The sequence below is a fragment of the Sarcophilus harrisii genome, chromosome 1 (assembly GCF_902635505.1).
Source record: "Sarcophilus harrisii chromosome 1, mSarHar1.11, whole genome shotgun sequence".
Lineage (NCBI taxonomy): Eukaryota > Metazoa > Chordata > Mammalia > Dasyuromorphia > Dasyuridae > Sarcophilus > Sarcophilus harrisii.
The window spans coordinates 157,899,252-157,912,105 of record NC_045426.1 but is presented as its reverse complement, the minus strand read 5'-3'; the positions used below and the strand labels follow the sequence as shown (position 1 = coordinate 157,912,105).

Genomic DNA, 12,854 nt, shown 5'->3' with positions numbered 1-12,854 from the left:
AAAAACAATTATGTGCATGGAATACTTTTTAGGTTTAATTGACATTATTATTATTTTCTCTATCACTTTCTTAAGTTTAGACAATCAACAAAACAAATCAAGCCTAGATTTATAATCAATTTCTGAGGTATAAATGTTCAACTAAAATTTTAATAATTGGCTCTTGATAAGTTGTTAAAATGGCTTCAGTGGATGCCTGGCATCTGTACCACTTCTACATGCCATGCACTAAACACAGGAGTCTCGTCTCTTTTTGCTCTGAATGAATGAGTTCACAGAAATTCCTAGATAACATCTAGTGCAGTGCCTCCTGAATTAATTTGAGAACAGGATACTTTGGGTAATTTACACTGAGAGGATATATCAAGTGCTTTTACAAAAAGGATTGGAGGACATGAAGGTGAAGAAGTTGGAGGAAAATATGCAGCAAAGTAAAAAAAAATTGAAAAATTCATGAGGCAATTGTGATATGTAAATTCATACCTAATATTTTTATGAGGAAATATTTCTATTGACATTTTCTCCCCAAGTCTCTCTTACTTGTTGACTGATGGTCTTTATTGTATTATATAGCACACTTTGGAACATGCTCATGTATTCTTATAAATGAGGGAATGGAGGTCTAGAGAAGTTAATTGACTTGTCAAAGATCACACAGTAAAATAACAGCTGAGCCAGGATTATAGTCAAACCCACTTCTAGGATAATGAGTCTTCCATCAATACCATGTATAAGTTTATGGGGTCAGTCAAATGGCAGACTTACAAAGCCTCATTTTTTAATGTTACAAATCACTTTTCAAGAACAAATTTCATAAAATTGTATTTATTTAGTTCTTGAACTGTTTAAAATATAATATGCCCACAGATATTTCAAAGTATCTCTTACATCTTTAAGGATTACTAGAAAACCATATTTACATGATTACAAAATGATGACTTTACATGATATAATTTAAAAGTTAGCCAAAACCCATACTTTGGAGTAATATCATTTTTGTATTTTACCAACAAGAAAAATTCCAGAATGAGCATGAGCCAAGTAGAAAAAGTAACTTTAGGTAACCAGTTCACAATCTGAATTAGTGTGGAGGGATATGGAGTTGCTATCAAATGGATATTTTTTGATGAACTCCTAAAGAATGGGTAAAATACAGATAATATTTATTTGACTTCTAAATGAAGTCATTCCTATTAATTGGAACTCTTACTTACATTTTAATAATAATTTTGGCAGGCGTTGAAAAAATAGTGATACAAATGTGTTCCAAGATGATGTTTAGAAATTGTATTTCAGCCGTCATATTTTAAATAATAACATGGCTGGCTTAAAAGATCATTACTCAAATTGAAATCAGGAGTATAGAGGCTAGAAAACAATAAACTCTCTTTGACAAAAATGGATTACAAATGTCCAAAGACATCAAACACTGGCTTTATTTAAAATGAAAATGGGCTCAAGAAGGTAGAAAAGTGGCTCAATTGCCAGCCCCAGTGTTAAGGTTTTATCTATATAACATTTACCTCCCAGGAATAAACCTGTGAAAAAGTAGGTTTCTAATGCAATTGCTGACACGACCTTAAATTCCAGTGGCGTGAAGAGTCACCATAATATACTTTGACGGCCTCCCCCACTCCAATTACTTTCATAAAAAAGAAACAAATTAAAAAATGATTCTGTTTTAAATATAATTTTTGCTAAATAACTATTATCTGAGAAACACATATTATTTATAAGCAGTGGGTAGTAATGGAATGGAACCGAGAGTCAGCTTTTGAAGCAGGGAGCTAAGGCACCATTTTGTAATGCCTGAAGAGATTTTAAAAACTCATCTAAATACCATTAAACATCTGCCCTTTTTATTTCATTGATTTGAACCATTTCTGAAGACTCATGATACAAAAAGGTAAAGATGGTAATTTAAAAGCCATGGGGAAAAAATTTCTCCCCAGGGAACTTTTCAGAAATGCAGTCACCAGTCTCTGATAAGTGATGAATCTGTTGTGGTATTGCTTTCAGTACAGTATAAATTTATCTGGCATTATCTCCCAGTAATGCATGCATCATTTCACTGGAAGAAAAGATACTATGCCATAACAGCTAACAAAACAGGAGGAAATAGGAGAGACGGGTCTACAGCGGCAGGTTCCCTGGCTTCAGATGGGAAGAATCTTTGTGCCAACACTGACCATCATTACAAACAATTTAGCAAGATAAATAAATACAGTTTGTAAATTCAGTCTAATGAACCAAGAAGACAATTTTGAATGAAAGAATTCTCTCTCATTTCTGGACTTTGCTAGCCAACACAAAACCTTTTGTTTTAATTGATGAGATCATACCATGAAACAAAAAAATGAAGACAGTTTTTTTTAAAGTAATTTATTAATTGTACTTTTTTTTAAAGTGACCAAATTGTAGTTTTATGTTCTGTGCTATAAACTGAGTGACCTAATGGAAATGGATGTAATTCTTCTATTTGAAAGAAGCACAAATTCTTTTGAAGAAATAATTTTACATTTGGTTGAGTTAATTCACTCTATCACTAGTATTTCCTTATTTTCTTAATAAAAGGAAGTATAGAAGAATCCTAGAATGATAGGGCTAGAAAGGACTCTGAGCAATAATCTGATTCAACTTCATTTTATAAGCAGGTAAACTGAGAACAAAATCTGGCTAGAAGAAGATCTGAAATTTGAACCCAATCTCATCTTCTTAGACAAGTTCATAGTTTTTTCTATTGTTTTTGTTAGGTTGCTTTTTAGTCGTGTTCAACTCTCTGTGACACCATTTATAATTTTCTTGGCAGAGACACTAGAGTGGTTTGCCATTTCCTTCCCTACCTCAGTTGACAGATGAAGAAACTGAGGCAAAGTGGATTAAGTGCCTTGCAAGTAACTGAGACCAGATTTGAACTCAGGAAGATCAATTTTCATCACTAGAGGACCAGTACTCTACCCACTAGGCCACCCAACTTCCCTTTTTCTATTGTACAAAACGGCCTTTTTGTATTGTACTATTTTTATATTGCATTGTACTATTTGTATTTGTATTGTACTTCTAAAAATTTACTAAACTATATTACTCAGTTATAGTGATTCAGCCTGACTTTGGAGAAACTATGTGGCCTCAACCAGGGAGACCTGGATTTATATTTCTGATATGCACTGGTTGTGTAACCTTTGGCAAATCATTTAGTTTCTCATGCCCCAATTCACTCTCTATGATTATTAAGAGGTAATTTCTGTTGGTAGGGGGACCCTTCTCCCTGGAGTTGTTTATATCAATGAAATCTCAAGTTGGTTCAAAGATATTCCTCTCACCCCTATTTTTCCCCTATATTTCTACCTCAAGAATTATTTAAAAATATTCAATTTCTTTCTTTCTTTTTTTATCTGAGGCAAATGAGGTTAAGTGATTTGCCCAGGGTCACGTAGCTAGGACATGTTAAGTGTCTGAGGTCACATTTGAACTCAAGTCCTCTTGACTTCAGGGTTGCTTTATTTATTTCTAAAAGAAAATAAATGTATATTCAAAAGAAACCAATGAAATATAGCCAGACTGTTGAATAATTAGTCAGAGAAATGTTTTCTTTGTAAGCATACACACTGTGTACCAGTGTTTCAAATGATAAAGTATTGAAATAATGATTTAACATACCTACATACACATCCCACTTCTTATTTATGCCTCCCAAATTCCGATGGAGAGCCTGCACATATTAATAATTCCAATGCTTTTTTGGACACCCTGAGACACTAGGAAGTCCAGATCTGTCAATATATACCATAAATTGAAGACAGTTAAAAATATGAAACTACTTTCTGGGTAAGTTTGGAATGGTAAAGGTTAATGTAGTGACTGGCAGCTGAAAAGGGAGAAATAGTCCTTTTTGGAACAGTTGATGGTTTGAAAAGACAAATGGAACCTGGCAGACATCACAAAGAATAAAGAAAGCATCCCTGAGAAATGCCCTTCCTTCCTTCCCACTCCCCATGCCCTGAGTATTCAATAACGGATATTTACCTTCTAAAGGATCCTTATTTAATCCCAGCTGACTGATAATATACCTAGGAATGTCTGTTTTAATGCCTTGCCCTTCCTTTGCATGGCCTTCAGCTGCTTCCAAGAGGTAGTAGAATTCTTCAGGATCAAATTCCTAGTTGAGAAAAAACAAAGTCATGCTATGTTTAAGCTGTTGGTAGTAGTTCTGGGTTCACAAGATTGTATGCTTAGAGCCAAAAAACCCAGAAGGTCTAAATCTGTCATTTTAAAGAGGAAGAAATAGAGGCAAGAAGCAGAAGAGACTATCCAAGGTCACATAACTTATAAGTCAATATCTGAGTCAGACTCAATTATTCTTGACTCCATGTCCAGCACATTATCCACCCTGCCAATCTATCCAAACTCCTCATTTTACAAATGAGGAAATTAGCACACACAAACAGAAAGGAACTTTACTAATGCTATACAGCTTAGAAAAGACAGAGCTAAAACGCCAAATCTGAGTTTTTCAAGACTTCTACTATACCATAACAACCCTATTCCCTTTTCTCCATGGAGTGAGGCTCCTTTTCATCAACATTTTGTGGTCCCAAACCTCACATATTTGACAAGTTCTGATTTGGGCAATATCCATAGGTATCAAAGGACTGAGAACATTTATATTTATTTCAGATCTTAGTTTATGTTCCTAAAGCCTGTGCAAATTACCTTTATTCAGAGTGTGTGTGTGTGTGTGTGTGTATACATATACATGCATACACACAATCTATAGATAAACCTCTTTCCCAGTTTCCTTTGACTTAATAATTGCTGTATTTATTTCTAGACACAAATGTCTGTATTTTTATATATCATTTCCCTGGACCTAAGAGCATCCATTTAAAATGATTGCATAACAAGATTCTGTTTTTATTTTTTGGCAAGGTTTACATGATCTTAACAATTGATTTTATTTCCTGGTGGGTTTTTTAATTAGCATTTTAGAAAACCTTTGAAATTGCCAGCTTAGAACTTTCGTATTTCACCTGAAACCTGCTCAAAAAAATTTATTTTGGAAGGGCAACTTACTAAATTATCAATAAATGTCAAATTCAATCTGCCCATTTGGCTTTCCTATGCAGTTACCAATGTGTTGGGCCTGGGCCTGAGAAAAACAATATATGAGTGTTCTACTGAATATATCCCCTTAAGACCATACAAAAAATGGGTCCTTAGATTCAAATTGAACTTCAAATGTCACTGATAGCAATATTAGATACTTGAAAGCTATTCTGAGAGGCTGTAGTTAAGAATTTTGTTCTCTCCTCATCATACTATATTGTTTTTCCCCTCTACTCTTTTGAGTTATATTCTTGCTCTCCTGTAAAGCAGCAGAGATTCCATAGTTGTGATTTAAAACTTTTGTATTTCTTTCAAGCTCACCTGCTCTCAGAATTTTGATTTAAGCCACTTGCCCCAGAGGTCCTTCTCATTTGTAAAGATATCCACCCAAATCAGAGGTTAAAACTGCATTTTCTTCTCCCCATCAGATAAGGGAGAAAAGCAAGAAAATAAGCATTTATATAGAGCCCACTCTGTGCTAAACAATCCTGGAAGGTTAGATGTTTTTATGATCCCCATTTTACACTTGAGAAAACTGAGGAAAAGTGACTTGGCCATGATCACACAACCAGACAAATGTCTCCAGATGCAGCATTCTATTTACTGAGCTACCTAGATGTCTGCTACATTAAATAATTTCATGGGGCTTATGTGTTGTGTGTCTTTCTTTAGTTATATCACAGAATGTCTGATAATTGAAAAATCAATGCAAATATACTCTAAAAAATGCCATACATCAAGATTATTAGGACTACTTTGTGAAACCTGAATTATGTCTTTATTTGCAGACTTGTTTAAATTTCAAATAGTGGTACTAGCTTATTTTTAAAAGCCACTTTATTGATTATTCATGTTTGTGGGTAATTTTACGTCATGTCAATAGCAAAAAAAAAAAATAATCAAAAATATACAATCAAAAACCACATGAGAGGAAAAAAGAGATCCTTAGCTAAAATCAAGTTTAGCATGAGTTGAGTGAAATACTGCTATAAATAATGAGTGCTTGAAAGCCTCCCTGTTCAGTCCTATACAGCTGCTATATTTCCATATAGAATAAATTACTTCCTCTAATAATACTCAATAGTGGTATGCCAACTCAGCTTTTCTCACACTCTTCTGCTTACTCATCTGAGCACCAAGTCTGTTTCCTTCACCATGGAATCAGTCAGTGTTGGACATACCATCTCTAGTTTCCTTTCCCTTGAAGCTCTGTACTCTGCAAAACTCAAAAGCAACAAGCCACCTATGTAAGCCATAATTCAGACACAAAGCTTGGGAGAAACCAATCCTGAGGAACCAAATCTCCATATTTCAGCCCAACTAACTTATGAGTATCGCTGCCCCAATGATACTGCAGCCATTCTATTGGCATTCTAGGAATCAAGTGGTCTTCCTCAAAAGTCAGTTCAAGAATTCTGATCAGTTGCAAATAAACTCGAAGTCTGATATGTAGAACATCATATGGTTTCCATTTAAATGCAAGATTTTGTGCCGAGCCTATCTAAACTTCTCTCCAATATTGCCTCTTTCCACCATCCAGAAATAAGAAACCCTCATTTATTTTATATGTTGTGATACGGGAGCCACCTGCCAGTGGCTGCTGGAGGTCTAACTCAGACCCTTAGAATGGATCTCTTCATGTGAGAGGATGATGATGATACAAGGAGACTGAGAGATAGTTGTGTTAAGTCTCTCATCAGTCTCAACCACTTACCAGGCATTCCAATAAGCGTGCAGGGCGGGCAATAACTATTAGAATCTTGCGAACCAGTTGTTTGATAAATGCCAACTCTCCACTTTCTGAGCGATCGTGAGCCTGAGGAAAAACAAGAAAAAGAAGTGATGATACAAAATGATGACATTAAAAGCTAAGGAGAAAGCATATAAATCAGATGAATGCAAATACCCAACATTATATGTGATTCTTTTTCAAGTAGAGGTAAAAATAGCTACAAAACTCACTAGCTAATTTTTTTTTTTCTGTTTGGTCATTTTCAAGTTATTTCCAACTCTTCATGACCTCACTGGGGTCTTTTTGGCAAAAATACTGGAGCAGTTTGCCATTTCTTTCTCCAGCTAATTGGACAGAGGAGGAAACTGAGGTAAGCAGAGTTAAGTGTTTTGTCCATGATTACATAGCTAATAAGTGTCTGAGAACAGATTTGAATTCAGGAAGAAGAATCTTCCTTACTCCAGATGTGGCCTCTTTCTATTGTACTACTTAGCTGACCTATTTATTATAGCAAGACATGACAAAGATACCTTAAAGTCTCTATTTGGAGCCCTGTTTTTCAGCGTGAAAGTGATGCCTACACACCTAAGCTAACATTAGCTTCACTTGTGATGGTCTGAAAGAATTTTCTTGTTACCCAAGTAATTTAACACATTCAAGAAAGAGAGAACACATATGAAATGTAGATAAAATTCAAATCCAATCATACTTCCAAAATTGTCTATGCTTGATTGAGATCACTGGATAATGTTCAGATTTTGGTACATGTATGTTTTATAAAGATAGATGTAGATATGGATATAGAGTGTGTGGAGATAACATATATATGCCTGATATAATATTATGTAACTATCTGTTTTTAATTTGATTTCTGCTAACACAGTGGCTCTCAGTACTTTTTGTTTAACTGATCCCTCAACAAAAACAAAATATAGTGTGACTTCTCAAATTAATTTAATATACTGCTTATTATACCCTTTTAGACTTGTTCAATGAAGATTTACAATAAGTACAATGAAAACTTTTACCTTAAAAGGTCAAAATTAAAATTTTAACATATAATTGTGATCAAATGATTTTATTCTACCTATAATTATGAAAACTAAATATCTAAATTTTAAATAAATCAATGTGTATATGATCACAATAGTTTCTAAACTACTCCTGAAAGTCCTTAAATCAATAGATACTTATAAATACCAACAAGACACTGATAAGTACTGGAAAAATGAAGAAAGGTAAAAGATAGTTTCATCCCTTGAGGACTTTACCTATAATAATACTTAGAATACTCTGATGCTTGTAAGGAATATATGTGTGTGTGTATGTGTGTATGTGTGTGTGTGTGTATACACACACACACACACACACATATATATACGTATATATATATATATATATATATGTATATGTATATAAGGGAAAATATGTGTGTATATATTTATATATACACACATACATATATATGTGCACACATACACACATATATATTTAACATAATTGGGCAATTATTTACTGTTTATGACAACAGTATTAAATTTTTAGCATTAAATTCCAGTACCATCATCAAAAAGGGGTTTGAGCATCACTAAACAAGAAGTACTATTCTATTAGACAGACTGCGTGTTTCATGAGAAAAGGGACCATATCTTATCTAAATTTTGTATTTCCTTTTAACACCAAGGATAGAAGTTTAGGGCAGATGCTCTTTCACTTCTGTATTTGTATTCCTAGCACTTGGTATGAGCTTAACAAGTTTTTTTCATTTGTGTTATATACAATAAGTACTTAAAAGTATTTAGATTGAAACTTTGTTTTGCTTCACTACAGGCTTGAAGCAAAAGTTTGCTTTTCTTTCTCATTAGAAAGGGGAAAGAAGAGAGATGAGGGAAGGCAGGTGGGAAGGGAAAAAAGCTATTTTTATTCATTAGATTTTTTTTAAATTAAAAAGGCAAAAATGTTTAATGAATGAATGGATCTTCTTAGTCATACTCTATCTATGTATATTGTGTTCTAATTTTAGGATATCTGTAATTTAACCGAACAAATACATTTATTCCCACTTCTTTTTACCTAAGCATGAGGAGCAATAAGGTACAGTGGAAAGTATACCAATTGAAGGTCCCTTCCTATTCTAAAACAGTAACTGCTATGATATGAAACTTGGTAAGCACATTTTTGGAAAATCACAGAATATAAAGAATCTAAAGTTCAAGTTCATAGGTATTATAAAAAAAAAGAGAGCTTTAGTTTTCCTAAGGATTAAAAAAAAAAAAAGCTAATTCAAGCTCTCTGAAGCTTCTAATCCTGAAATACCAGCATGATTAAGCCTAGGTTGCTGTGTACAACTGGGTCAGTGGTATGTACCCATTGAATAGATGTTTTTTTCCTGCTATTATAACCAGGCTCTAGATCAACAGATCAAGAAATAAAGGGAAAATGTATTGGTGTAATTATTTGTGTTGACTAAATTGTACAACAGAGCTATATGGGAATATAAAGAAAATTTCTCTGCAAAAAGCAAAGCCCAGATCCAAGATGAATTATCCAGAACTGAACAGCAAACTGTATTATGCAGAATCTTTTCAGATAGTCAACAAGGGTTCCTTTAAATACTTATAATGTACTAGCTACTATGCTAAGGTTGGAAATAAAAAGAAAGGTAAAAAACTCATCATTATTCTTATGGAACTCACATTCTAATGGGAAGTCAACATACAAAAGACTTTGGACAAACAAGACATATAAGGGGTAAATTGGAGATAGTCTGAGAAGGCACTAGCACCAAAGAGATTTAGAAAGGCAAAAACCAGATAAACAGACAGATGTTTACAAAAAAACACATGTATATGTGTATGTGTAAAACATACATATATATATATATATACATGCAATGTACAGATTTAAATATCCACATACACAGATTCAGAGACATGCACGCAATACAAACAGAAAACACACAGAGAAATACATACACAAATAGACATGATGTATAAACATGTCTGTATACACATATATGTATGTGTGTATATATATATATATATATATATATATGTGTGTGTGTGTGTGTGTGTGTGTGTGTGAATACATGGAAGATTGAGGCCCTCATATGAGAATTTCAATTCTCCTCTATTCTGCTAGGTGGTACAATGGAGAGAGTACCGGGGCTAGAATCTAGAAGATTCATCAAATAAATACCATGTGTAATCTTTATTTCTTCACTTCCACTGTTTTTTTCTTTTACTCTATTTCTATAGTCCTCCCTGATACCTCATCTCATAACCTCAGAGGCATTTTTCACTTCTTTTACTCTCTTATTCTTACCTTATCACACCCCAATCAGTTGTGAAGAGCTGTCAAGCTGTCAAGTCTATCTGGGAAATAATTTTGTTTCTTTCACTTCTACTATCCTATCTTACCTCTTAGCTGGACTTCCATAATATTTTGTTTTGCTTTGTTTCTTCTGGGGGGGGGGGATATTGGTGGGAACAGATTTCTAAATGGTCTTTCTTCCTCTATTTTCTCCTTCTCCATTCAATGTTTACATTACTGCCAGTTAATCGTTCTAATGCAATTCAACTCTGATTATGCCAATTCTCTACCCAAAAACTTCAAGCATCTTTCCATCATATATAGATAGATACTGATATATATATATAAAAGACTCCATAAGCTTATCAACTCTAATTCCCCTTTATAGTTTACATTTAAGTCAAATTAAATTATTTGCAGCTCTATTTTTAGTCTATGTATTATAGTTTTCTTCCATATCCCTTGAATGGACACTCTGCTCTGTAATAGCTGGTTGGAATCCTTGTCTGCCTTAAATATCCTCCTCAAGTGCTGCTGCTCAAAATTCTCTCTCCTTCCTGAAATTTCCCATAGCTTTCTATCTGGACTTTTCATTGGTGTATATCACATTTTCCCTTGTATTATAATGATCCATGTGGATGTAACTTTCTCTCAATTAAATTTAATTAGATTGTAAACTCCTTGAGGGGAAGACACATATTTGCCCAGTACAGTACTGTGTGTACAGAAGGAGCTTATTATTTTTTAAATTTGTTTGTTAATTTGTTAATTAAGAGTTTGTTAATTCCGACATATAGAAAAGTACATAGAAATAAAAAAATGGAAGCAAATGTTGAAAAGATAAAATAAGAAGATGATTAGTGAATAATGGGAGAACTGAGTATATTCCTAAGAAGAAAGTATGGGAGATAATTTTAACTCATTCTTTAGGTTTAAATTATTTAATTTCCAATTAATTTGTAATCAATGCTTCCATGGCATTAGTGAGTATTATTTTTAGTGAATATTATTTTTCTTGTATTATGGTTTGGAAAAGGTAAATTTAATATTTTTGAATTTGTTTATAAGGTTTTTAAGCCCTAATACATGGTCAATTTTTGTAACAGTGCCATATTTATATGAGGAAAAAAAGTATACTCTTTTTTATTCCCATTCAATTTTCTTTAGAGATCTATCATCATATCTAACTTTCTAAAACTCTTTTCATCTATGGAGGAGACTTTCACAAAGACATAAATTACACTTAAAATTTCTAACTTTTTATCTTCAATAAAGACAAGCCTCTGTGAAACATAAAAACCAGGAAGGCATTTATTTCTTCTTCCTTCTCAAAGATAATCATCATCTCCTTGTTCGTGTATATATATATATATATATATATATATATATATATATATATATTTAAATTCCTTTTCTTTTTATGTTAACAATAGAAGTTGCATAATGAGGTTCTTATCTCATATAATACTATCACTGTTTCATGTATCTAAGAACAACATGAAAAGCTGAACAAAATATTAATAGCTATTAGAAGGGCTTTGCATAAGAAAAGGTAAATTTTGAAGAAGAAAAATAAGGGTTTAGCTAATTAAACTGCTTAAGTTATGGAAACACTATCATAAAATCTACAAAAATACATATTAATTTCCTTTCTATTTCCAAGAATTATCATGTAAAATAAAGATAGAAGTTATTACTCAAAGAAGATTTTTATCTACTAATTTTACCATTGAAAAAAGGGGAAAGAAACTAGAGTAGCTTTGATTTTTTTTTAATTCAATTTTAAAGAGAACTACAACTGAGAAGAGAAACATTTGTTTCTTGTTGTCAGCAATGTTCTTCTAAAAGAGAACATGAATAGATACTATGAACATGTTTCTTTTTTAAGCCTTGGTCAAAATAAAATTGTAACCCAGATATGATAGTAGGTTATATCTTCTATTCACAAACACACCTAAGCAAAACGACTGAGACATCCAAAATAACATTCAGTTTAAATTGATCTCACCCTCAGAACTTTAAAAAAGCATTAGCTAAAATCATACTGCTCAAAGCCCAGGGGGACACTTTCCTGAGTTATGCAAAAGAATAGAACAATGCATTAAGAGGCTATAGGAAATGCTGCAATCCCCTGAATGTCTGTCACAGCTGGGAACCAACAATAATACCACAGGAAAACCAAAGCTATGTTCCCACACTGCGGCTCTACTGAGGGCACCTTTGTCTGTGTTCCGTTTTGTTCTTAACATTCTCGGTCCTTAATGTCTATCTATGGTAAATGTAGTTCTGAAGAGAGTTTTAATTATTGAAAAGTAAAAGGGTGAATAAAAATGTTTATCTGTTAAGATTGGAACATGTATGAGAGATCAATCCCATCAAGGAGTCAACATTTTTAAATTTTATTTATGAAGCAACCATTGGATGCCAGGCAGGGCAACTGCTGGGGATACCATCACAAGAAATGAAACCATTTCTATATTCAAGGAGCTTACAATGAAACACAAAAAAGGTTCTTATTGCCAGGGAATGACTATCATGCTATAAATACACATTTGTCTCTACCCAAATAATGAAGCATTACCTTGCTAAAAAAATCAATAAATGATGACTTAGTCATCATCCATTATAATGCCAATTCAGAACATTCCAGACTTTACTCCTGATATAGAGAAATTCATCCATGAAAAAGACTAGCAGGTGTATG

General features: G+C 33.1%; 1 protein-coding gene across 8 annotated transcripts in view; it reads right to left on the bottom strand.

The window, feature by feature from the left end:
* MAST4 (microtubule associated serine/threonine kinase family member 4) overlaps nucleotides 1–12,854 on the bottom strand; it is a 786,570-nt gene that overhangs the window by 68,623 nt on the left and 705,093 nt on the right. For all 8 annotated transcript variants that reach the window (XM_031965792.1, XM_031965783.1, XM_031965810.1 and 5 more), the window contains 2 exons: nucleotides 6,821–6,922; nucleotides 4,027–4,159 (listed from right to left, as the gene is read on the bottom strand). In XM_031965792.1, the coding sequence (XP_031821652.1) occupies nucleotides 4,027–4,159; nucleotides 6,821–6,922 (235 nt within the window). The remainder of the gene's footprint in view (nucleotides 1–4,026; nucleotides 4,160–6,820; nucleotides 6,923–12,854) is intronic.